The sequence below is a fragment of the Lissotriton helveticus genome, chromosome 3_2 (assembly GCF_964261635.1).
Source record: "Lissotriton helveticus chromosome 3_2, aLisHel1.1, whole genome shotgun sequence".
Lineage (NCBI taxonomy): Eukaryota > Metazoa > Chordata > Amphibia > Caudata > Salamandridae > Lissotriton > Lissotriton helveticus.
Window position 1 is genome coordinate 87,082,475 of NC_136062.1, and position 23,386 is coordinate 87,105,860.

At 41.3% G+C, this 23,386-nt stretch overlaps 1 protein-coding gene across 3 annotated transcripts in view; it reads right to left on the reverse strand.

Annotated features, from left to right (window-relative positions):
* MYO5A (myosin VA) overlaps positions 1 to 23,386 on the reverse strand; it is a 665,088-nt gene that overhangs the window by 284,123 nt on the left and 357,579 nt on the right. For all 3 annotated transcript variants that reach the window (XM_078684842.1, XM_078684845.1, XM_078684843.1), the window contains exon 4: positions 22,365 to 22,509. In XM_078684842.1, the coding sequence (XP_078540968.1) occupies positions 22,365 to 22,509 (145 nt within the window). The remainder of the gene's footprint in view (positions 1 to 22,364; positions 22,510 to 23,386) is intronic.

Here is a 23,386-nt window from a genome sequence, read left to right on the forward strand (position 1 = left end):
TGAGAGACGTACAAGTGCTATGGCATATAATGCACTTGTAATAAGACTCTTAAGTCTAAATAAAGCCCTAAGCCCGTTCTGAAGTCACGGAAGTGTCAGTAGGAACTACAATGGAGAGTAAAGAAAAACTTTGCCACAAGGATATGGAGGATAATTACCATTGAAAACAGACTTTGTAAGTAATTGGTAATGCAGATGTTCGCATGAACTACAATGAATAGAGAAAAAAAAGACTCCTATATGATGTAATGATAATTGAGGTGGTACTTTGTTAGACTGTGACAGTGTTATATTACTGCGTAACCTGGTGCAGTTCTGTGTTTTGGTTGCAGTCGGGCAAAGCTTAAAACAACTAGTATGAGGAAGTCAGTGAAGCCTTTGTTAAACAACAGCAGCAGCTCTGAAGTAGTGACGTTTGGCCATAGTATTTCCTGTACAGAGCTGCATATCTAGCACCTCCACAGCTCTGCATACTACCACAGCAGAAGAAGTATTCTCTTCAGTTTGGATGAGCTATGGTCAGCTCAATTCTGTGTCAGGGGAAGTGTCCAAGCCACTGGCATTTTAGAGATCAAGTTACAGCCAGTATCGCTGTAAAGAGTGATGAACAAGTGGTCCACTTTGTTCCTCATCGTCATTGACTGGAACATGCTTAAGGCCTTGAAGAACATCAGAATCAGAGCCTAAGAATTCCTTCATCCCCTTGAAATGCTGCCTTTAAGACAAGGGAACAGCAGGAAAGTCTTTCTCAAACTGAGGCTGGGCCTCTTTGTTTGTACACTGCAAAATGGGGCACACCCTAGGGGACACCGGTTGAATATCTCAAAATCGGAGTCACAATGGAACCTGATACTAGTGCCTTTAAGGCTTTAAGGAACAAATCAGAAACCAGCAGAGCATGCAGCAGTGGAGTCAAGGCATAACCTGGTACTGGAAGCATAGTGTTCTCAGTTCATATGGGGGAGAGTCAGCAACAGGAGAGGACAGAAGCCAGGCTGGAAGCCCCAACAGATCTGCGGGATCTGAAGGTGCACCAGAGGGACTGTGAGCCATTTTAAAAAACAACAGCTTAAGGCTGCGATTTATAGCAAAGTCAACGATATCCCAGGAAACTCTGGTGCATTGGCACAAGAACTGGAATCGGATACAAGTCGGACATCAAAGCTAGAGTTGAACCGTTTTAGCACTAGTAATTACACCTCTCTTTGAAATGGGAGCATCCTGGCGATAAAGAGCATCACTTGGACGTCTTGGGTTTTCTTATTGACTTGTCTCTCAACTACATTTTGACTTCCTGAAGATGGTGAATGGGATCAGCCCCTCAACAAGACGAATCTCATTTTTTGTGCTAAAAAATATAGAGATTACCTCCACACTCTTAGTTGGCCTTCAGATGCATCAAGGATGTCTGTTGCAAGGCTTGAAATTATTTTTGATGCACTAAAGACAGACGTAATGCGAGTCCATGACTACCATTTGATGTCATTCCCACGGCACAGTTTGAACACTTCAACAATTCAAGGAGTGGCGCTCTGGAGCCTCATTGGAGGACACAGAAACAGAGAACTGACAGCTGCATGAAGTGGTGGGGAGCAGAATCATGTTTGGAGTTGCAAGGGAGGAAGGCCAATGATTCTCTCAGCCAACACGCATGACCTTTTACAAAAAATGTCAGATTCAGCCTAGCACCTGGAGAGAATCACTAGGTAAGAATTCTGCAGTTAGAGGCATCCATCAGAATGGCATTGTTTCACAAAATCTCTCACTTTTTCAGTCTTCCCCCATACCGTTGAACAGCTTCAAGTTGCTGCATTAGTAGTCTTCAGATCCAAGTTGCTCACTGCCAATAAATTACAAGCTTATCATTTTCCAACCAGTCAAAAAGAGGAAGAAGCTATAATGGGAAGCTCTGATGGTGAAATCTTAAACAAAATAATCCATGGGAAATCGGGAACCATAATTTGCTCCCATATCTTGTATTAAGATTATTGATATATTGTGTTGCTTTTTTATATGAACAAAATATTTCAAGTAGTGGAGAGTGAGGAGGAATTGCCATCGTTTTGAAATCTAGTTTCAATTGTTGTGTTGAACCCTTAACTGCTCCTGATTGTGAAGGCCTAATATTTTCTCTAATGTAACCAAGAAATATACGATGACAGGAGTTTTACTATATCGCTCCCCTGGCCCTGCTAGCCAGTAGTGTTCTGTGATAGCAGAGACCATCACTCTGTTTGTATTGAACGCTGCTAATTTCACCATCTTAGGAGATCTTAATATTCACCGTCTTAGGAGACCTTAATATTCACTTTGATGACCCCAATAATGGTCTGGCTGCGATTTGTCTGAAAATCTTGGTATTATCGACTTATTGCCCCAGTACATACTTCTCACTCATTGGGGCATATTCTTGAAGTGGCTTTCTCCTGTGTGGGCACTTTCAGCGGCTTGTCCGCTAACTTTATAGCGAATGGACCACTATGCAGTTACTCTATTACTTCAGATTTATGGACCAAGACAGCCTTCACCTATTGCGATTATGAATTACCAACCATGGGCAAAACTGAATGTAGAAATGATCAGTACCAATCTGCAGAAGGAAAGTCCCACTATCACTGGCAATCTAGATAAGGATGCTGTTACCACAGATAACTGGAATTGGACCTTCTTTGATAATATCCGGCCACATAAGGCAGGAGGTATTAAAAATAATTGTGTGCCTTCTCCTTGGTTCAATGACTCTCTACTACTACTCAAGCTAAAATGCAAGCAGCTAGAAAGTCTTACTTTAATTTGAAGGTAACTGCTAATGTGTATTAGAAAGCTTGCTGCACAGCACGGGTGGATTACTATTCCAAGAAAATATATAATGCTCACAATTCTTCTAAGGAGCTTCTTGGGAACATTAAATCGCTGCTATATTCTGTGCAAGCCTCCTCACCTATTTCTCTTTCTCAGTCTAACAGCGAGGGCATCACCAAGATAACTGATATTTACTCCTCTTTTGTTGCCAGTGGAGATCACTGGCAGAACATTAACCATGTGCTCTATCCTAATTTGTTGCAGATTTTAAATGCTTTCTTAAAGGAAGGCAGAGTTTTCTCAAGTTGGAAACATGCTATGGTCTTCCCTTTACTTAAAAAGCCTAATTTTATCCTAAAGTTTGGGCCAACCTTTTCCCTATTTCACGTCTACTGAACAGTGTTAAGATAGTAGAAAGGCACATCAATATTCAGCTTTCTATGTCCTTGGAGAACAATGGCCTGCTGCACCCCTCTCAATCGGATTTTTGCTCTGGTTTTAGTATGGAGAGTGCTCTTCTGGGTGCAGTATAGCATCTCAGAAAACAACTGGACCACGGTGGCACTTAGTGCAGCTTTTGACACTGTATCTCATGCAGTTTTGTGTTACAGACTGAAGGATCGTGGTTTCCAGCATTCTGCTGTCTCCTTGTTTTCTTATTCCCTCTGGATTGCACTTTTCAGGCTTTCTCTAAACCGCATGATTCTTCTGTACTCCATCTGCCGTGTGGTGGGCTGCAGTGTTCTTCATTCAGCCCAACACTTTGTAGGATCTATTTTATGCTCATGGCAAACCTAGTCCAGAGTTATGGTATGACCCTATTTATTAATGATGATGACACTCAGATCATTGCAAAGCTCAGTGATGAGAGCGGATAAAGGACGACTAATCTTAGCCTTCGTCTTTCTGAAGTAACTGAATGGATGAGACTTGACTTTCTCAAACTAAATGTTGATAAGACAGAGGGGTTAGTGGTAGGTAATCAACCACAGCTCTGCGGTCCTCATTGATTGCCTGCTGATCTAGGCCCCCTACCCACTCCTTGTAAGATAGTAAGAACTTGAGCATGTGGCTGGATCAAAACTTTCCATGGATGTCCAGATCTCCAACATCGCGGCTTACTGCCTTTGGCTATTCAAGTGCCTTAAGAAAATTCTTTGGCTTCTTCCTTTGCCGGCACAAAGAAATTGTGCGTTAGGCCTTGATTGTATCCAGGCTGGAGTAAGGTAATGTGCTTTATTTGGGTGCCCCCAAAAAACATTGAAAAGACTTCAGATGGTGCAAAATGCTGAAACTAGTCTACTTTGCCATGTTCCTAGGCATTTCTCTGTCACCACTCAAATTCAATCTCTTCATTCGTTCACAGCAGGCTGGCAGGTCCTTTTGCTGTTCTGGGCCATTCTCTCTCGAACACATTTGAATCTTGCTGTCCCAGTCTTTACTTATAGCACTGGGAAACTCTTTTTGAGTAGCCATGCAGCCTAGAAATGCATTGATTGATTGATTACATTGTTGCCACCTTTAGTTGTTAAATTGTTCACTTAAGCAGAGACGAATAGCTTGATAATGATTAGCACACATTCTTGCAGAACATGCGTACAATACTTAAGTTGAGCAAACACCCATTAGGTTTTATGCAAATACGGCTACTGGTTTAATAACAAGGGACTAACAAATAAATCATCATATACAAATCTAATAAAACCATATTAATACAGTAAGTATCTGCAGAAAAAGTGAAAAACGACATTCACTATACCATTGCAATTTTTAGACTCAGAAAAGAACAAAAGAAAACCCAATATTCAAAATATGCACACTCCAACGCACCTATGTGATGTTGAACTATTTCTAAAAAGTGCATCATCCATATTTAGCAGCTAGATTTCCCTTTTTTGGTCATTGAGACTCAGTCTCGCCAGTAAAAATTGGTTGCAAGGGGTTTTATGGCCGTTCTTACAATATCACCCTACAGGAGATGAATGCAAATTGTGCTTACTTCTTTGTTGGCACAGACAAGTACTACCAGATCCTAAATGGTATTAAATGCCATGGAAAGGACGGTTCTACGCAATACTAGCACAAGCAAACCAGTCGCAAACATGCTGTATAAGTGTTATTCCCCATCGTTTAATGCCTAGAATTAAGTCAGGTGAAAGTAAAACTAGCATTCGTGCGTAAATTTAATGTGTGCTGGGTGTTTTTGCAACAAACATTTACATCGAGGAACGGATCACCATGTTGTAGCAGCTTGGCACACACAATAACCGCAACACTGATGCAAAATTGAGGTTTCTCAGTTAGTTCTCCTACCATCAGAAACTGGCATTTATGTTGATATACTGTAGGCAGCATATATCCAGCTGTTGCAAACGCAATTCTGGTAGGTGGTACTTAAGCTGTAAAAATGATATGGATCCTCCAGGAGCAGTGGGTGGGCTCATTAATACTCCCCCCTCTCAGTGCTAGGTCATCTAAGTGGCTCGTAAGAGAGCACAACTGTCAGACTCTAGAACAAAGGCAGCAGGCTTCATTTCCAGGTCTTTACTGAGCAGGCGGGCCACCCTTTTCAGAGGCAGCCATCCATGTACTAAGTGCTTAAAGACACAGAACAATGAAGGGGGATGCTGAAACGTTCAGAGGTGTAATAAAGATCTCTTTCCTAAACAAGCATTTGCAATGCAATAGGACTCGCATTTATGCAAGACCTATTGCATTGCAAACGGGAGTGCAGGGGTGCGATTAAGGCACGAACAATGGGAGTGGGGGGCGGGAGAGAAGGCACGGACAGTAGGAGTGGGGGGGGGGCACGGAAACAAAATAGTGCTCAGGAAACACAAAGTGAAGGGGCCATAGCCATGGAAGGAGACATGATCGTCAAAAGGAGGGACTAGCAGCCTACTTACCAATCGGAAGGCAGCATTTAGAAAGGACAAAGCCACAAGCCAATGAAAAAGTGGGCACTTCTCTCACGTAGTCAACTACCACAGATCAACCCCAGAGCAGCGCTTGTGCGCTGGCTCAGGGCTCGACCTAAAAAGGATAACATGGGACAGATATTGGTCCTGCTGCCCATCTAGAGAGATTCTCTGATACGCTATACCCATTTGAGGAGAGTATTAAGCTGCTTTATGTTGGATAATAAAAAAATAATTTATAACTTTATGTGTGTGAATTTTGAGTGTGAGTCATCATTCTCCCGGAGTATGTGCACAATGGCTTGCAAAGTTTTTACGCTGTGTTGTGCATACAGATATATCATCCTCATGTGTGTAAAGGATCCCTTCCCACATGTGTCCAGAATCTTCCAACCTTTCTGTGACAAATGCCCTGTGCCACTGGAATTATAGGATTTACTGGCTGTGTCGAGAATGAATTTACCTCACTTACTTCATGAAATAATCCAGCATCTTCTGCATAGTGTTAGAACTTAAAATAAATTGTTTCTAGCTCAAAAGCAGCAAAAGTTACTAAAAGAGCTTCCACATGTGTAGCCCTTTGCTGCTTTGTGGCAGGTCCCTTCCCAGTTGCTGATTGCCACCCTAAAAAGGCCAGACAACCAGAAGAGATTCTGAGCTCACCCTCACCACATGAGGGTGGGGTTAAAATTTGACAACCCTGGGTACTTGCAAACATTCATGGATCCCATTCTATCTGTCTACATGCGAAGGATGCGGACAGCCTCACAGATGATCCACTGTGAATGCAGATCAGACACTTGTGACCAAGGCCTGAGAGAGCACCACCTTTAATTATTTCTGGCCATTTAGTATCTCTCCTTCTGTCCTCGCACGTACAGGGGATCCAGCATATACAGGCAGGTTCCTGGTTTTTCCAGTCTATTTTGAGTCATGCATAAAGTGGCGCCTACCCACAATACTAAAGTGGGGATGGGGTTTAGGAGGAAAAATACATTGAAAAAAACATACCTAATGACACAGCCGCCTCGGTCCTCTTCTACGGCTCTCCTCTCTTAATGCATTGGAGCACAGGCTCTCCATCCAATCCCGGCGCTTCTCTCAGTAGCATGAGAGCAGCGCCAGTATTGGTCTGAGCTACGTGGTTTGCCGCTCAAACAGTGCCTAGGAGCCTGTGACGTTTTTCCAACCAGGCTGTGCAACACAGCTGGCTTGGAGAAAGCTAAGTGCGCAGGCCTAAGATGACCGACATACAGACACACGCACTTACAGTGCACCTATCACTCCTCCCTGCTATGCCTGGCCCCGCCCGCCCCTCCATACGCAGCTGGCTTCGGCTCAGTCAGCGATCATTTTATTTTTCACTCGACTGCAGACTGACTGACCAGTGGGGCGATGCTCCTCCACAATTATGGAGTAGCTGTCCCTGCATGCATGTCTCATGACAACTCTCAATCAGCTTAACTAAACTGCACCTGACTGTACACACGCAAACACCTAGATACTGATCCCTTACTTTGCAGGTCCCCTTGACATTGTTGATTCAAATGGGTTCACTTCCTGTTTTATTTAACTGTCCATTAAATATCCAAAGAGATACGAAGTAACCTGTTTTGGCAGGAAGATCACGCTCCACCACTGAGCAACAGTTTCCTTATCCGCAGAACTTTGTAAACATTACCAGGAGAGACTCAGGGAGGGGGGCTAGGCTTCCCCCCCCACACACTTTTTTTGTAAGTTTTGGACTCGGTGGTTGGCTCTCTTGGGAAAAAGGCCCCCCTGTCCTTTAAAAAAAAAAAAAAAGGCCCTTGGGGATGATGTGGTCAGACACAGGCCCTGCCGTCAACCCCCGCCATGCACAACTGAAGGCCCTGCGCCATGTGGGGTAGCTGCCTTTAGGGGAGCTAGCTATAGGGCCTGGCAGCAGGCCAAGACTTGTGGTCTAACCACCACTGCACAGTGTAGGGTTGGCTGCATGCGAGGAGGGGGGTTGGCTGGAAGCCAGTCCCTGCAGCTAACGCCCCACATCGCACAGCCATAGACCGTGTGCAACAGGTGGTTGGATTTATGCATGTTAATTAAATAATACTCTTCTTTAAAAAAAAAAAGAACAGAAAGTCATTGATAAACAAGTGGTTAAAATAACGTAATAGTTAGCTCATTGTTCTGTAAGAACATAGCGTTTTAAAAAAATACAGAAACTTTCTAGTTTTAGTTAGCTCAAGTAACTATAAGTCTAGCTCTAAGGTAACTATAACTCACGCCCTCCCCAAGCACTGATAATTACCCCACATATTACATTACTCATGATGTCTTCTATGAAATCATTGATAATATCCCTGCAACATGTGCAGTGAAATTGTTGATGAGAAAACTATGCATGATGGGAGCACGAGTTATAGTTACTTTTATATATATATATATATTCGTCACTCCTTCGAAAATACGAAAGTAATGGGCGCACACGCGCTGCCTTTCCACAATTAGATTTATTAATTATTTCAGCATGAAAACAAACAAACGATCTACGCGTTTCAGTGCTCCTGGCACCTTGCTGCAAGGTGCCAGGAGCACTGAAACGCGTAGATCGTTTGTTTGTTTTCATGCTGAAATAATTAATAAATCTAATTGTGGAAAGGCAGCGCGTGTGCGCCCATTACTTTCGTATTTTCGAAGGAGTGACGAATATTGAACGGCGAGGTTCCGCCGTAGGGAACGCACCCACACCGAGCGCTCGCAAGGCTGGGAAACCAGGAACCGGCGTGTGAAGATATATATATATATATATGTATGTAGCCCGTATTTTGCTATTCCTTCTTTGCTAATCACAAGGATTCGCATTAAAGGAATAGCAAAATGCAATATATGAAGGTGTATAGTACACCTTTTGCGATTCCTAAGGGGTCGCAAATGACCTAGCTCATGAAAATTAATGAGGTAGGTCGCAATTTGCTAACCCCTAGGAATCGCAAAAATCACGGGGATGGTGGTCTGCTGATCTCAGTCCATGATTGCTTTTCAATAAAGCAATAGTTTTTTTTGTAAAGCAAAACGAAATGCTTTACAAAACGAAAAATGAAAAGTTTTCTTTTCATTTTTTTAAGAGCAGGCAGTGGTCAGTGGGACCACTACCTGATCTTAAAAATAGTTTTACAAACATTCACAAAGGGGAAGGGGTCCATTGGGGAGCTTCCCATTTACGAATGGGTTACAACCTACTTGAAGTTGGTGGTAATATACGAATCTTTTGCGACCGCAATTGCAGTCACAAAATGTTGCGATTCGGTATTAGGATGGGACGCCGTAAACACTGCCCTTCCTAATACCGAATCGCAAACCCATTTTGCGATTCGGTTACAGGTTACCAAATAACAAAATTTGGTTTGCTGCTTCGGAAAAGCAATTTTTATGTTCGCAAACTAATCTGCCCTTTTGCAAACGCAAAAATGCTTGCAACATCTGCCCTATAGTTACTATACTATAACTGGTCATTTTCAGGGTTTTATTAGCATTTGAAAAATGATGTTATCACTGAACATTTCACTTAATTATAACACCTTTAACCTTTTGTTTTCTTCAGTGAAAATATATATATATATCATTTTTTTAAATATATTACCTAGTTAGGACCTAGTTTCCACAGGAAAAGTGTTTTTTGTTTTGCTTATAGCTTTGGCACCGTTTTATGAATCCACACAAAATTTTCATAACGAATTTGCCATTCACTGCAGCTGTTGTCTTGAAAGTTTCAGGGTGGTCCATCAAGCTGGGGCAGAGAAAAAGAGGTGGATCCCAAAACATGTTTTCCTCCTATTAATTCCCATAGAGACTTTAGGCCAGACTACTGCCCAAATCACTGGACAGAAATACACCAAATTTGTCAGAAAGTTAGATCTTGGTCCAGAGTAGTGCCTTTTGGTATTCTGGAGTAAATGTCTTCAGTAGTTTTAGAAATATTAACCGAAATCCAAATTTGTAAATCCAGAGATGGGATCCTCTGCGAATAAGACTATCCCCGTGATGTAATCTGATTGGCTGCCAACACTTCAACCAGAAATTGTTGGTAACCATCTTGAGACTCCACTCTAGCAGAGTCCCACTAAAACATTGAAAATATAGAAAAGGAGACAGGGTAGGAATACCCTGAACCAATAGATGTGGCAGAGGGCTCCCAGAGGGACCCCGCTGTGTTTAAAAAAAATGTTTTTTAAATTGTGCCACAAAATCGTGTGTGGATCAGTGAATTTGCTGCAAAATTGAGAAAAAAAAGCAAGCGCGGTCTACTGCACTTGTTTACACTAAAGTGCCCAGGTGGCCCAGGTCCAGGGGTCAATGCAGAGTTAAAAAAATATATTGGAGGGGGGTGCATGTGGCCCTCCTCCAAGGGCATTTTTAAGCCCCGGGGACCACCACCTGTCTGGGGCTACATATACACATGGGCCAAATACAAAATTAAGACATGGAGGGGGGGCCACACAGCCTCACTCACCGCGCCATATACGGCCGCGGGGACCACCATCTCCCCAGGGCCGGCCCGTGCAGTTCAAAGCCACGTGGCCCCCTTCCCAGAGCCAATAATGTTAAGTTCTGGGGAGGCCCTGCCCCTCCCCACCCTCACCCCATGGACATAGCTGGTTGCTCTGACTTGGTGAGAGCTTTGACAGCTTCCGCCAAGTCAGAGCAAACACTCTGCTTCCAACAGTTATAGTTACCTGAGCTAACTATAAATTATGCCCTGCAATTCACTGCTTATGACCGCATGTATTACATCACTCATGACATGGTCAGTGACATCCCTCATGACATCTCAAATGGCATCACTGATGAATTCATCCAGTGAGGGTGTTTTCTAAGAGTTTAAGGGGCACATGCATAACAATTGTAAATTGCAAATACCTAATGGCGAATTCCTGAGAATTGCAATTAGGTAATCGCAATTTACTATGCATGAAACTGAAAGATTTTCAGATTGCAATTCCTAGGGGGTCGCAAATTGCTCTACCTCATTAATGTTAATAAGCTAAATCGCAATTTGCGAACCCCTCTGAATAGCAAAAATCACGGGGATGGTGGCCTGCTGAGGTCAGCAAACCACCATGTCTGTGTTTGCTTTTAAATAAAGCAATCTTTTTTTTGTAAAGCAGACCCTTTTCCTTAAAGGAAAACAAGATGCTTTACAAAAAGTAAAATGGAAAGTTTTCTTTTCATTTTTTAAGACCAGGCAGTGGTCAATGAGACCACTGCCTGCTCTTAAAAATGCTTTTACAACCATTCACAAAGGGGAAGGGGTCCCTTTGGGACCCCTTCCTATTTGCGAATGGGTTACCACCTACTTGAAGTAGGTGGTAATATGCAAATGTTTTGCGACTGCATTCACGGTCACAAAATATTCATGCATACCGTTAGGATTCGGTATATGGAAGCGACGCCCTAAACACGCCCCTTCCAAATACCGAATCACAAACCCATTTTGCGTTTCAGCAACAGGTTACCGAATCGGAAATTGGGGTTTTGATGCATCTGAAACACATTTTTTGAGCTTGCAAACGGGCCGATACTGAGAATCTGCCAATTTGCGCAGGCGAAAGTGCTTGATGCATGTGCCCCTATGAGTGGTAAACAAGTATACTATGCTACTACAAAGGTTTTATTAGTATACAAGTTGTACTACTGAGTGATACTACTTCTAACATATATCATGTGAGTGGCAGTGGCAGTTGGATAAAGGTCCTTTTATTCATATATATGTATGAACTTTTAGTATGATTTTGTTTTTTCTAGAAAGCTTGAGCCTGGCAAGACATTCACAAAGCTGTAGTGCGTGAAGGCTTTACTAGATGTTCCTCTGGAGTCAAAAGGCAAGAGCCTGAAAAGTCATTCACAAAGCTGCTGTACTTTGTGTTATTACTAGATGTTCCTCTTGAGTCCGGTGCAGCTGCTTCAAATGTCCTCCACAAAGTTGAGGGTGTGTGGCTTCCACATATAAACTTGTACATAGACCTTTGCTATTTTATTGATTAGTGCTTACCTTCCATAGGATCAGTAAACATGTCAAAGCTGGTTTATTATGAATCAATATTGCAACTTTTAATAAGTTTCGTGATTCTTTTCAAAGTAAGCGATAACACCCTACCATATACAGTTAATAGCAGTCCCTGGTAAATGCAAGTACCTCCAAATTTGTAATCTTGTGGGGGGGGTGGCTATCTTTTAGGTGAATTAATACATGTTTTGTAGTGGGAGGAAGCATAATTTGAGTGACATTTGAATGGCTTAATGGATAAAGAGGTTTGGGGTTGACTAAAAGCCTTCTATAGGTGTGTAATTTCATCATGATTTGTATAGGGAAAACACAAATCTTGCAAGGCAACACAAAATGTTTTAGGCCAGACTCAAAAGGTGCATTGAAAAATAAAGGCATCACTATTAACCCAGATATCGAGAACTAACAATAGATTATTAGGGGAAGGGTGCACTGCTGTGTTGAAGAAACTTAATTGCACCTTTTTTAAGGCACCCATACACTATGAAGATTAGATATCACCTGTTAAAAAATGTTGCCACTCATTGGCTCGAGAGAAGAATGGAATCCCAGTTACAATTAAGGGAGAAGAAAAGTGGCTCAGTCTGAGGGTGGACTGTAAGTACAGCTTAAGGTAAATGAAAAGTAAGAAGTGTAAGCTATAGGGCATTTATTCTGGTTATTCAACACTACGCTTGTTGTGTGATGCTCTTCTCTTGCTCCTGAGAGTACTGTCGCCATGCAATGTCTGACATTTTGCTTGCGCTACTAATTCTTCATATCAAATGGCTGAAATTTAATTTGTTTTAGCTGGAAATTCTATCATAGACTTTCTGATTCATACCTTGTCAAATTTGTCTTTTCTACATTCTTTGTTTCCGCATCCGCATTTTCAATTGTGCGCTTGATGTCCTGGATGACTAACCCACGGATTGACCCCCCTATCAGTAGTAAGTAAACAACTAAGAACATTCACTATGGCTGAGTTTCTCCTGTGCATACTTATGGGTTATTATTCATCAATCCTGTAGACTCCTAACATCACATATGATGGTTATCTGCATCCATTCCATAATGTCCTTTACTCATGGTTGACTCCATAGAGCTTTACCATTCAGTCCTGCGGGTTGCTTTTTAGCCAAACCTGCAAAGTTCCAAAAGATCATTTACTATAGTTATGTTTCTCCTCTGCCGACCTCTACATTACTCCACGTTGGTCCTGTATGGCATTAGATTATTTACCCTGACTACAGTACTGCGTGTCATTAGCCTGTCACTTCGGGGAGATTATATAAGGTAATAGTTCTTAACCTTTTGACTTCTGTGGACCCCCCACTTACTCATAACGGGAACCCAGGGACCCCCACTGAAACATTATTTGAATCCAGGGACCTATCACAGTCACTGAATGGGGACCCTGGCTAAGCATTTTTGATTAAATGAACTGCAAAACAATATACAAAAAAATACAGAAAAAAGCATTCATCAAACAAATAGACAAATGATGAATGTTTTATTTAATTCACAAATAAATATAAACAAATCTAAATGTTAATGTTACTTGAAGGTTGGAGCTTTTCTAAATTCAGTTGAGGTCACTCATCATCCATAATATATTTGGTATGATGCATTTGCACTGCTCCCACAAATCAATCTGAAGATACTAACCTAATTTTTAACCTCCAATTTCAAGTTCCTTCACATTTACTTAAAATTTTTAAAGTTTTAATTTTACATTTTGCTTCTTAATTTACATACACTTGCCTAGGGCACAGCTACCTAAGAGCAAGACATTGTCACACAAGCATGACACCAAATGGCAAGTGCATTTTTGCAAGCCATATTTAAAGATGCAGATCCGGTTGATGCACAATAGGCTGTTTATTCTGTGTGGATAAAAGGTAAATACAAGGTTATTTGATAAACATATGGCGTGCAATATATTTATTGATGCCCACAGGAGGTATATATTGTATGGAAGGGCTGTAAATATATGCAGTGTAATCCTATTGCATGTTGGAAACAGAATGGTGGAGAGGAGTACTCATAGCCAGGTCCATTATGGCGGCCATCTTTAAATGTAGAGATGGGGCGGATGAAATAAGAACTCTTAGTCTGTGTGGTAGAGGTTCAGCCAAAGTTGTTTGGTGAACCTAGGATTTAATACATCCTATTGTTATGATTTTTATTACATTCTATTCCAATCTGACTTTAGGGGACACAATATGAGTATGGGTAGCTTCTTGCCTACATCTACCCTGCTTGTCCCCATCCAGCCTCAATATCTGTAAAAAAATACATACTGACCCAATATCCGGTCACCACTTTTAAGATGGCTGTCACCAATCCGTTGCAATGGGATGGGATGCTTTCCAGTCCCTTGCTGAGGCTACGGTATGCTGGGGCCAATCAGGCAGCTACCCCAGCGCTCTTAGCATCCGACACTGCTTCCTGCGGACGGTATCTGGATGAGCGTAATTTTTCCACATCTACACCAGGTATTATACAACTGTAGAATACTAGATCACAACATAGGTGTGGGGAAGGTTCATCAACAATCTTTTATCGGTCCTGATGAAGCACCATGGATCCAATCTGGACCAATAGGCGCAAAACATGTCCACCTGATTACACTACATTTGATTTAGTCACAGCTACTTGGGCACATTATGTCCTGCCAGGAAATGTAACCAATTTTTGGGTCTTTCTAATCCTGCCAGTAGAACCTGCACATTAAATATTTACTTGATTTCAACTAGACAGTTTCATTTCTCGTTCCCTTAGATAATGCCACCCTACATGTTCACTACACCCTCACACTCACGCCGTGGATCATACGGCATAAAGCGACAAAAGATCTCCGCCAAAGTGACCCTTTGTGGGGTCTGTAGGTAGCTGCAGCGCCGGGTGTTGAAGAGCAATGCCCAATGATGAAGCCAGACATCTTTAGGGGTGTGTGAGGGCAATAAGAAATAATCCATAGGATTTCCCTCTCCACTCTTCAAATCTAGATATTTGTCCTCTCTTTCCTTTGACTCCTTCCTTGATAGGAACAGTACCTTCGTGGTTGATATAACCAAATGCTTCATACCTAGGTCATACTTCAATTCAAAGCACTCACCATAATGTGGCATACTATCCTTCAGCTAATGTGCTTTGAATCTGCATAAGGGGGTATGTATTATTTAAAAGCAATTACAATACAGTACAGCTTTACATAGTCCAGTTTTAGAATATAGGAAAGTGATGGTTAGTAATGAAACAAAACTTAGATGAGTACCTAATAGATACAATTGCAATACCTTTTTTAAATGGAGATAAGATAATAAGATCAGAAATACAGAAAACGAAGAGGAATGTGGGGAAAATGTATCCTCCTCCCACCTCGATGAAAAACAAATAGAGATTAAAATGCAGGAGCAAGCCATTATGACCTCGTACACAGACCTCCTTGTACAAAAGGAGCGGCTGGCTATGAGGGCACTAGGTCTAGAACTAATACAGAATTAGACAAATAAATGAAATCGTAATCGAGCTGGTTAGAGATTTAAGATGGTGGAACACAGGGTAGAGGAACAGCAAACTTGGGGCCAGATGTAGGAAGCCTATTACCGGTCGGTAACGGCCGAAATTACCGAATTTCGGCCGTTACCGACCGGTAATAGGCTTTTCTGATGTAGGGGCCTAATCTAAGGATTCGGTAATTTACCGAATCGGTAATTTAAGTAGTCGGTATATTACCGAATTCTTAAATACCGATTCGGTAAATTACCGAATTCCTAATGTAGGGAGCACCTAAATGAGTGCTTTTCCCATGTTAGGATTCATTATTTGGTGGTAAATAACGAAATCCCCATAAAAAGCAATTTCATGCAAATTATTTCAGTGCCATGTGGCAGACATACATGCCCTTAGGGGATGTATGTGTGCCACATGTGCACCCATACACAATTGAGGGGTGCAACAGGGTGTCAAAGTGACACCCTGCCACTCTTCAATGTTTTCCCCCTTTTACCGAATCGGTATTTACCGATTCGGTAATTCCAATTTATTCCTATGGGCCTCCAGGCGAATGGGAAATATCGAATCGGTAAATACCGATTCGGTAAATACCGAATCTTAACGATTCGGTAATTTTTACCGAATTTTTCCCTACATAGCATTTACCGATTCTAAAATACCGAATCGGTACAATTCGGTATTTTAGAATCTGTAAATTTACTTTACCTACATCTAGCCCTTGATCACTTGTGATTGATGAAATTAAAGAGATGAGAACATGTTTAAAGGGGAAGTTGCATGCAAACCCATTGTTTCAACACTGCAATGCATCCGGCAGTTATTACACTCCCTGTTTATCTACTTGCAATGTGGATTACATGCGTTTATTTGTCATTCAAAATATTTTATGTGCATTTTCAGGGTCCCATCGTCGGTCCCTTAATGACCTGCTGTATATTCAGAGGTCCCTTCCTGAAAATCTTGATTCGAATCCTAACCTCACAAGAGCAATTTTCTAAGAAAGATTATTTTTTTGATCATTCTCACCTTCAACAGAATTAACCTCAAGCAGGTTTTAAAGCTGCATTCGCAGTGGTGCCGTTGCGGAAGTCAGTGCTTAACACCTTCAGCGCTACCGCTTTTACCTGCCCTGCGCTGGTGGAGGAGCAAATGGCTTGTTTGTGACAAAGCCAGCTCGTCATGAGCGCAGGGCAGGTAACGCCCATGACGAGCTGGCTTTGTCATTAGCGTCGAAGTGGTTAAGCTACAAGGCTGCTAGTCTGGGCAAAGAAAATCTGATAAGCAAATATTAGCTTAAATGTATGTCCAACTTGTTAGCAGATAATGTCACTGAAAAGGTAAGTGTACCTATACATATTTTGAATACCATAACAACATGGAGGTCCATGGAAGTGTAAATTGAACAGGTGAGCTGGGCTCTCACTGGTAAGTGCGCTCCAGTATTGAAAAATGTGATTGCATGGAATTATCACTGTAATAAATGAACAAGATGTCTATAGTCTGACGAGAGAAAGAGGGCAAAGGTCAGACTTGATGGTTTGATTACATGATTCTCGACAGCCAGTTTCAGACTTGCCTCTATTGTTTTGTTCTTTACCATCAGTACTTACTTGGTGCCTCTGGTTGCATGTTAAGGTCAACAGGATTTATTTTGTGGGGCTGGAAATTATTTTTCAGAAAAGTGAGAAAGAAGGATGAATGGAATATATAAAAACAGTGAAAGGTGGGAGAACAGTGGGCTAAAAAACAATAAGCAAGAGTGATATAAAGAAACTAAATGTGTAGGATAGAGGAAGAAAGAGGCTTGAGATGGAATCAAAATCCAATGTATTCGGCAACCCCAGCATTCAACAGCACGTGCGGCTGGCTCCTAAGAAAACCTTTTGCCAACTGCATCTATTATTTGACTTACTTGTTTATCCAGTTTTTATAAATTAAGCTCCATGTGCTGTAAATGCTTCTCCCCTTGTCAAATTTACCAATTAGCAATAGCCCACATACCTTATATGAATTTTGTAAATTTCCTTTAACTTCTGTACCACGAAATTAGTTCAAAGTAGGACAGCGTTGAAACCTTTCAGAGTAGCAAAAGCTCTAAGTAGATATGGCGATGGGAACCTTGTATAACCCTTCTTCTGCAAATATAATATACTGTTTTTTAATGTTGTATAAATATTTTTAGGTGTATGATATAATTCTAAAACACTCCAGGTCCTGGAAGTGGAGGGTCATGGTTTAGCGCATAATAACTACTGAACTTGGCCATCTGTGCAGAGTTACCCCCCAAACGTTTTGCAATTGAGTTGCAGGCCTCAGTGCACTTACTACTCCTAACACATGCTAAAGTACTTGTGCTTTCTCCCTTAAAACATGGTAAAATTGGCTTACACTCAATTGGCACATTTAATGTCCTTAGGAAGATGGTACCTAGGGCCTGTAAATTAAATGCTATTATGTGTGGCAGCACTCATTGTGCCACCAAGTAAAAGTAGCCTTTTAAAACATAACTCAGGCCTGCCATCAGAGCCTGTGTGCAGTTTTAAACTGCCATTCGACCTGGCAAAATAAACCTTTTGCCAGGCCTAAACCTTCCTTTTTAATACATATAAGTCACTCCTAGGGTAGACCATAAAAAGCCCATAGGCATTACACTTTATTTTAAAAAATAGGACATGTGTTTTCAGGTTTTACATGTCCTGGTAGTCACAATCTTCTACATTCATTTTTTACTACTGAAAGGCCTATCTCTCCTATTGGATAACATTGGCTTACCTTATTACATTTACTATGTGGTAACCTATGACTGGGATCATGTAGAAATGTCATGTTGGGTCTCAAAAGAATTGTAACTCTAAAAATGACACTTTTAGAAAGTTATGTATTCTTATCGCTACTATGATTTGCTCATAGATTCTGATGAAGGGCTATTGGGTATGCCACAAATGCATTGGGACTTGTGCAATCCATGCAAGAATTTTCTGAACAACATTTGAAGTAATGCGTAATGGTTTTCCTATGAAGCATCTGCATTTACACAATAAATGTTGAAAGAGTCATACCCAGGGTCTCAGGGAAGATTCATTGATGGCCTTTTGTATATTATAAAGTTGCTTGTGTTTAGAGTTTGGTATGTACACTGTGTAAACTAGTTCACCAGTAGAAAATTATCTGGTATACACTCTTTGAGTGGTCTTCGGTAGTGCACTTCATGTATAGGACTTAGGCCTTAGTGTTTCTCTTACTCTTTAGAAAGTTGGCATTTTCTTGGTGCCTGCAGCCTGTATCCAGAGTCAAACAACTAAGTGTAGTTGGCAGTTGATCTTTGTGTATTCTTCCCAATGAGACAGAGGGGGAGGGGGGCTAGGTGTTGATAGGATGGGCTGTCCTGCCAGGATGGGAAGGGCAGAGTAGTACCCTGACTCAATTGCATTTCGAAAAGGCTGCCTCCAGCACACTCACAAAGAACATGACACCAGCCTATTGTCACACCAAATCCCTTAGAGCTTGGGTAGGAGAAGGAAGGACATTCCAGAACCACAGTGGGAGGAAGTCTATAAATATTGAACCCTCAGACCAGTTTCTCAGTAGACTACCGGACCTGTGGACACTACAAAAGGAGGACTGCCCTGCTACTTGAGGCCTGCTCAACTCTTTGAGAAGAAAGAGTGAACCAGCTTCCTTCATCCCAAGGTACCTGAGTGATTCCAAGGATCAGCTGGCTGACCTTCTGTTCCAGCTACAGGGACACCACAAGCTCCAGAAGCCTGCCTGCAACTGCCCAGCTGACCTGATGCAGTGGACCTCCCTGAGCCCTGCTGGCCTCTGCTAGAGTAAATTCCTGATCCCCAAAAGGTGACTCTCTAGGCACTGGACCCTTGGCTGGCATCAGAGAGAACTCCTCCTGGTCCAACTAAAGGTTCCAACAAATCTGGTGCGCACAACGTGAATCCCAGCAAAGCCTCACTGCACAGCTGCAAGCTTTATCAAAATCGACGTGGAGCGTTGCATAGCCTTACAAAACTTCACCCCACAGCTTCATTGGAACCGATGTCAAGCGACAAAAAGTCATGCAAAGTCTCACCTCACAGCTGGCAGATTCATCTAAATTGACGCTGACTGATGCAAAGGTCTTCATAGCCTCGCCGCACACCTCAAAGCTTAATTGGAACAGACGCTGAGCAAAGCAAAGCCCCAAAAAGCTATACCACACAGACTTCACACCAAGGATATAAGGTACAACTCTCAGAGGGCCAAACTTGGTCCTCGGCCCGGTCTGCCCTCCATCGTGGTCAGACTGAACTTATCACTTTGTCCAAGTTCAGTGGCAACAGATACCCTCAGTTGGCACTTTTGCCTTTTAGCGCTACTTTCCTCTAAACCTTTAAAGCTCAATATCTCCAGTTTTACTGACTGGATTTTTGTTGTTATGGTCTCAAATTATTTATTAAATCAGAATCTATTTGTCTAAATTGGTTTTGGATTTCTCTTGTGCTGTGTTTTCACTTTATTACAGTTGGTGTGCTCTGCAACTCTTCTCAACCAGAATTCAAAGTAGTCTTGTTCAGCAGGCCTTACTGGGCCTCTGTGCCAGCCCGCGCTCTGTCGTCATCTGCCTGAACTTGTAACTTTGTCCCAGTCTAGCGTGGCCAGATATCCACTTTCAGAGCTTTTCCTTTTTATCAATATTTGCAATGAAATCTTTAAACTTGGCATATCTCGGGTCTACTGATTGGATTTTTTTCCATTTTGGTCTTGGTTTATTTATTAAACTTTACTATTTTTCTAATCTGGTTTGGAATTTTTCTTGTGTATTGTATTCACTTTATTACTGTATGATATGCTGCGTAAATACTTTACACTTTGCCTCTAAGTTAAGCCTGACTGCTTTTGTACAAAGCTACCAGATGGTTAAGCACAGGTCAATTCCGTGACTTTTGTGGTTCACCCTGACAAGGATTGTGGTTGTTGCTTGAGAAATGTTAACACCCACTTCAAACAATATTCCAAATTCTCACAATTACATTTTGACTTCCCACCAACAAAACCATGCACTCTTATACTTTGCAATATTACTGCAGGAATGTATCTTTAGCCCTCATATTTTCTCATTTTGTGGGTGTTACCTCTTATTGCAGGAATTAGCAGGATTTCGCAAAACGGTAGACAACCTTAGTCAGAAACACTTTAAAAAACATAAGACAGATGAAAAGAGTAATTGACTGCAAAGTATGGCCTTAAATTAAAATAGTAGCTGTCAAGAACCACACGTTTTGATACGGAAGTATCAACTTTAAAAGTCTGCTCAAATAGCAGAATTGTTGCAATGCCACAGAATTGCACCACGAAAGAAGGATGCTCTAAGACGTCTAAAGTATGGTGTAACTTAAAAATGAGACTGAGCTAAGGCTGGTGTTGTAGATGGTGAGTAAGAGAGGAAAGCAAGACATTCCACTGAGACTCAATAGTGCTCACTGGTGACAGTGATAAGGAGATGACATCAGATACCATCATTAATGTTGAAAATAATGGACTGAGACTTTACGGAAAGCACAAAGTAAAACTCAACAGCAAACAAAGCAAGGGTTTTGGGCAAGTTTAGTGGGAAAGTGGTGATCAATGGCAGGAGACCAAAAATAAATCAACTGAAAACTGCCATCATATCATCGGGTGATGTTTTGGAGACCAGTCTGAGCTCTGCCTAGATTGTGTCTTCATAAGTTTAAATTTGTGAGAAAAAAAGGTGCGGTAAAACTACTTTAAAAATAATTGTTGTTGAGATAGTGACAAGATTTTCTCGAACCTGTAGATCAATGCAAGGATTTTTGCTATCCTATGTGAAGTACCATATACATCACGCCACAGGGACAATGTTGGCTTCTTCTGGGGACCAAAACATCTTCCCTTGTCGTCCTCAGTTACCACCTTTACTTGTCGTACTTTTCCTGGACATGAATAATTGAGCTTCACAAAGAAATCCGTAAATGCCAGCTAATGAGAAGCATAGATGAATAAATGTAGGTTTGGCTGTGTGGATATACTCTAACATTCATTCTCCCGTGTCTTAAGAGTTATACATGTTTTGCTTGCTTTAGCCCATAGTAATGTGGTTTCTCGGGGGTTCTTTATTATTTTTTTTTTTTTAAATAGGCACTCTCTCTAAACCCTATCTCACGAAATATTTTTCATCAGAAAAAGAGACACATTTTTCAGAGCCAAGACCTTGGTCAGAAAATGGGCCTGCAATTCTGACCAGTGCTAGCTCTACAAACCACTGTCTCTGCTGTCTTGCTACTGCCATTTGTTCACCAAGTCTATGTATGATTCCTACTAATTCTGAGGGTTTTTGGGCTTCAAATGAGTTGTTGGATAGGTTGACTGGGAGATTCCCATTCACCAACAACGATTAGGTAGTGCTTAGAAAAGGATTTGAAGTATTTATTTACTATGATTTGTAAAGTGTACTGCCAGAGTTTAAAGTTACAGATAATGATGCATATATTTCATACATCTTTAGACTTATAAAAATATGAAATTTCCATCCCATTGGGTTTCATAACAAGCACTTTTTTATACATATTGCATATGTCATATGGAACCGTATCCAAAATCAAAATAATTCCTCACTGCGGTTTTGAGCGATATATTTGTTACATACACCAATGCAGATTTATGAAGATTTAACATTTGTTACTAAAGACATCTACCACCCATTGCATTTAGGATCTCATGCTCAGTCCTGGTCCGCTCTACAACGTCAACTTGTTGAAGAAATTGAACTATTTTGTTTAACTGTAAAATGCACGACCGTGCTTGTTTATTTGTCTAAATATTTTTAAAGCCTCAGATTGGGACAAGAAGCTACTTCCATGCAATTTTTGTGTAGAAATGCATACCCCATGCAAACAAATCACATACCTCAGAAGTAAACTAATATGAATTGATATTTGTCAGGTTGTGTTTGTTTGGCGGGGTAAAACAGAACTAAAAATTGAAAACGTATCATTTTGTACTTTTGTTACAAGAAGGCAAAATGCTGCTTGTAAAACATACCCTTTTATACAAACTCATATACTGCAAAAATACATATAAATTCTACAAACCTGGCCATTTGTTTGTATGCCTCTTCAGCCACTGCAAAAATATGGGGGTCCATGTCCCCCATATTCTGACCGCTGTATGCATTGATAATATCTTCACCATAGATGGGCAATTGTTCATATGGATTAATTGCAACCAAAACGATACCTAAAAAGAGAGATACACTGCATATTAAAAATGATTTTATTTAACAGTAGCACTGTTAAATTAAGAAACATGTAATGTGTCTTTTCAGATCTGGGTGTATGGCAGCAAAAAAATCACTCCTCAATATGTATATATAAGATGTCAATTCAATGCAAATTCATTTTTGTGAAGTTACTAAATACCACACAATAAAAATAAACAAACATACAAATACGTTTTTATGAGTTTTATATAGTGCTAGCTAGACCCCAAGGTATCAGAGCGCTTTACATAAAATGAAAAATAGAATAAATGTCGCGTTACATATAATGCGAGACACTTGGGGGGATATACTCAAAAACGTGTGATAATTACTGCAAAATTAGCTTAACGCAACTCTCCTTATCATAGTCTATCGCTGCAAAATAACGCTGTGTTAACGTAGCATTCACAACACGGCGGTACCATGCGATAGGCTCACGATAAAGCGTTAAATGTCCGCGTTAAAGTCAATGGGATGCCGCAAAAATGCGAAACACGAACGCGTAAAAAGTTGCGTTGAGGCCAATCGCGATACAAAAATCTGCAAAAACCAGCGACAGGCCTGCAATTCACACACGTCAGGCAGGAAAAATCACCATTAAAGAAGAAAAAAAACAGACAAAGAAATGCCAAACAACAGTGAAGCACAATGGATGTTGCCAGAGAAAGTACAGATGACAACCAGAACCCCCGGAGGACCAGCCAGGGACCTCGGGTCAGGGAAGGGCAAGGAGAAGAAGAGTAGGAAGAAGCGGTTCAGTCCACAGGAAAACAGGATCCTGATAACGGAGGTGGTAGAACACCATCAACAACTGTTCGTCACCTCCACTGTGTCATTGGCAACAAAAAATGGACT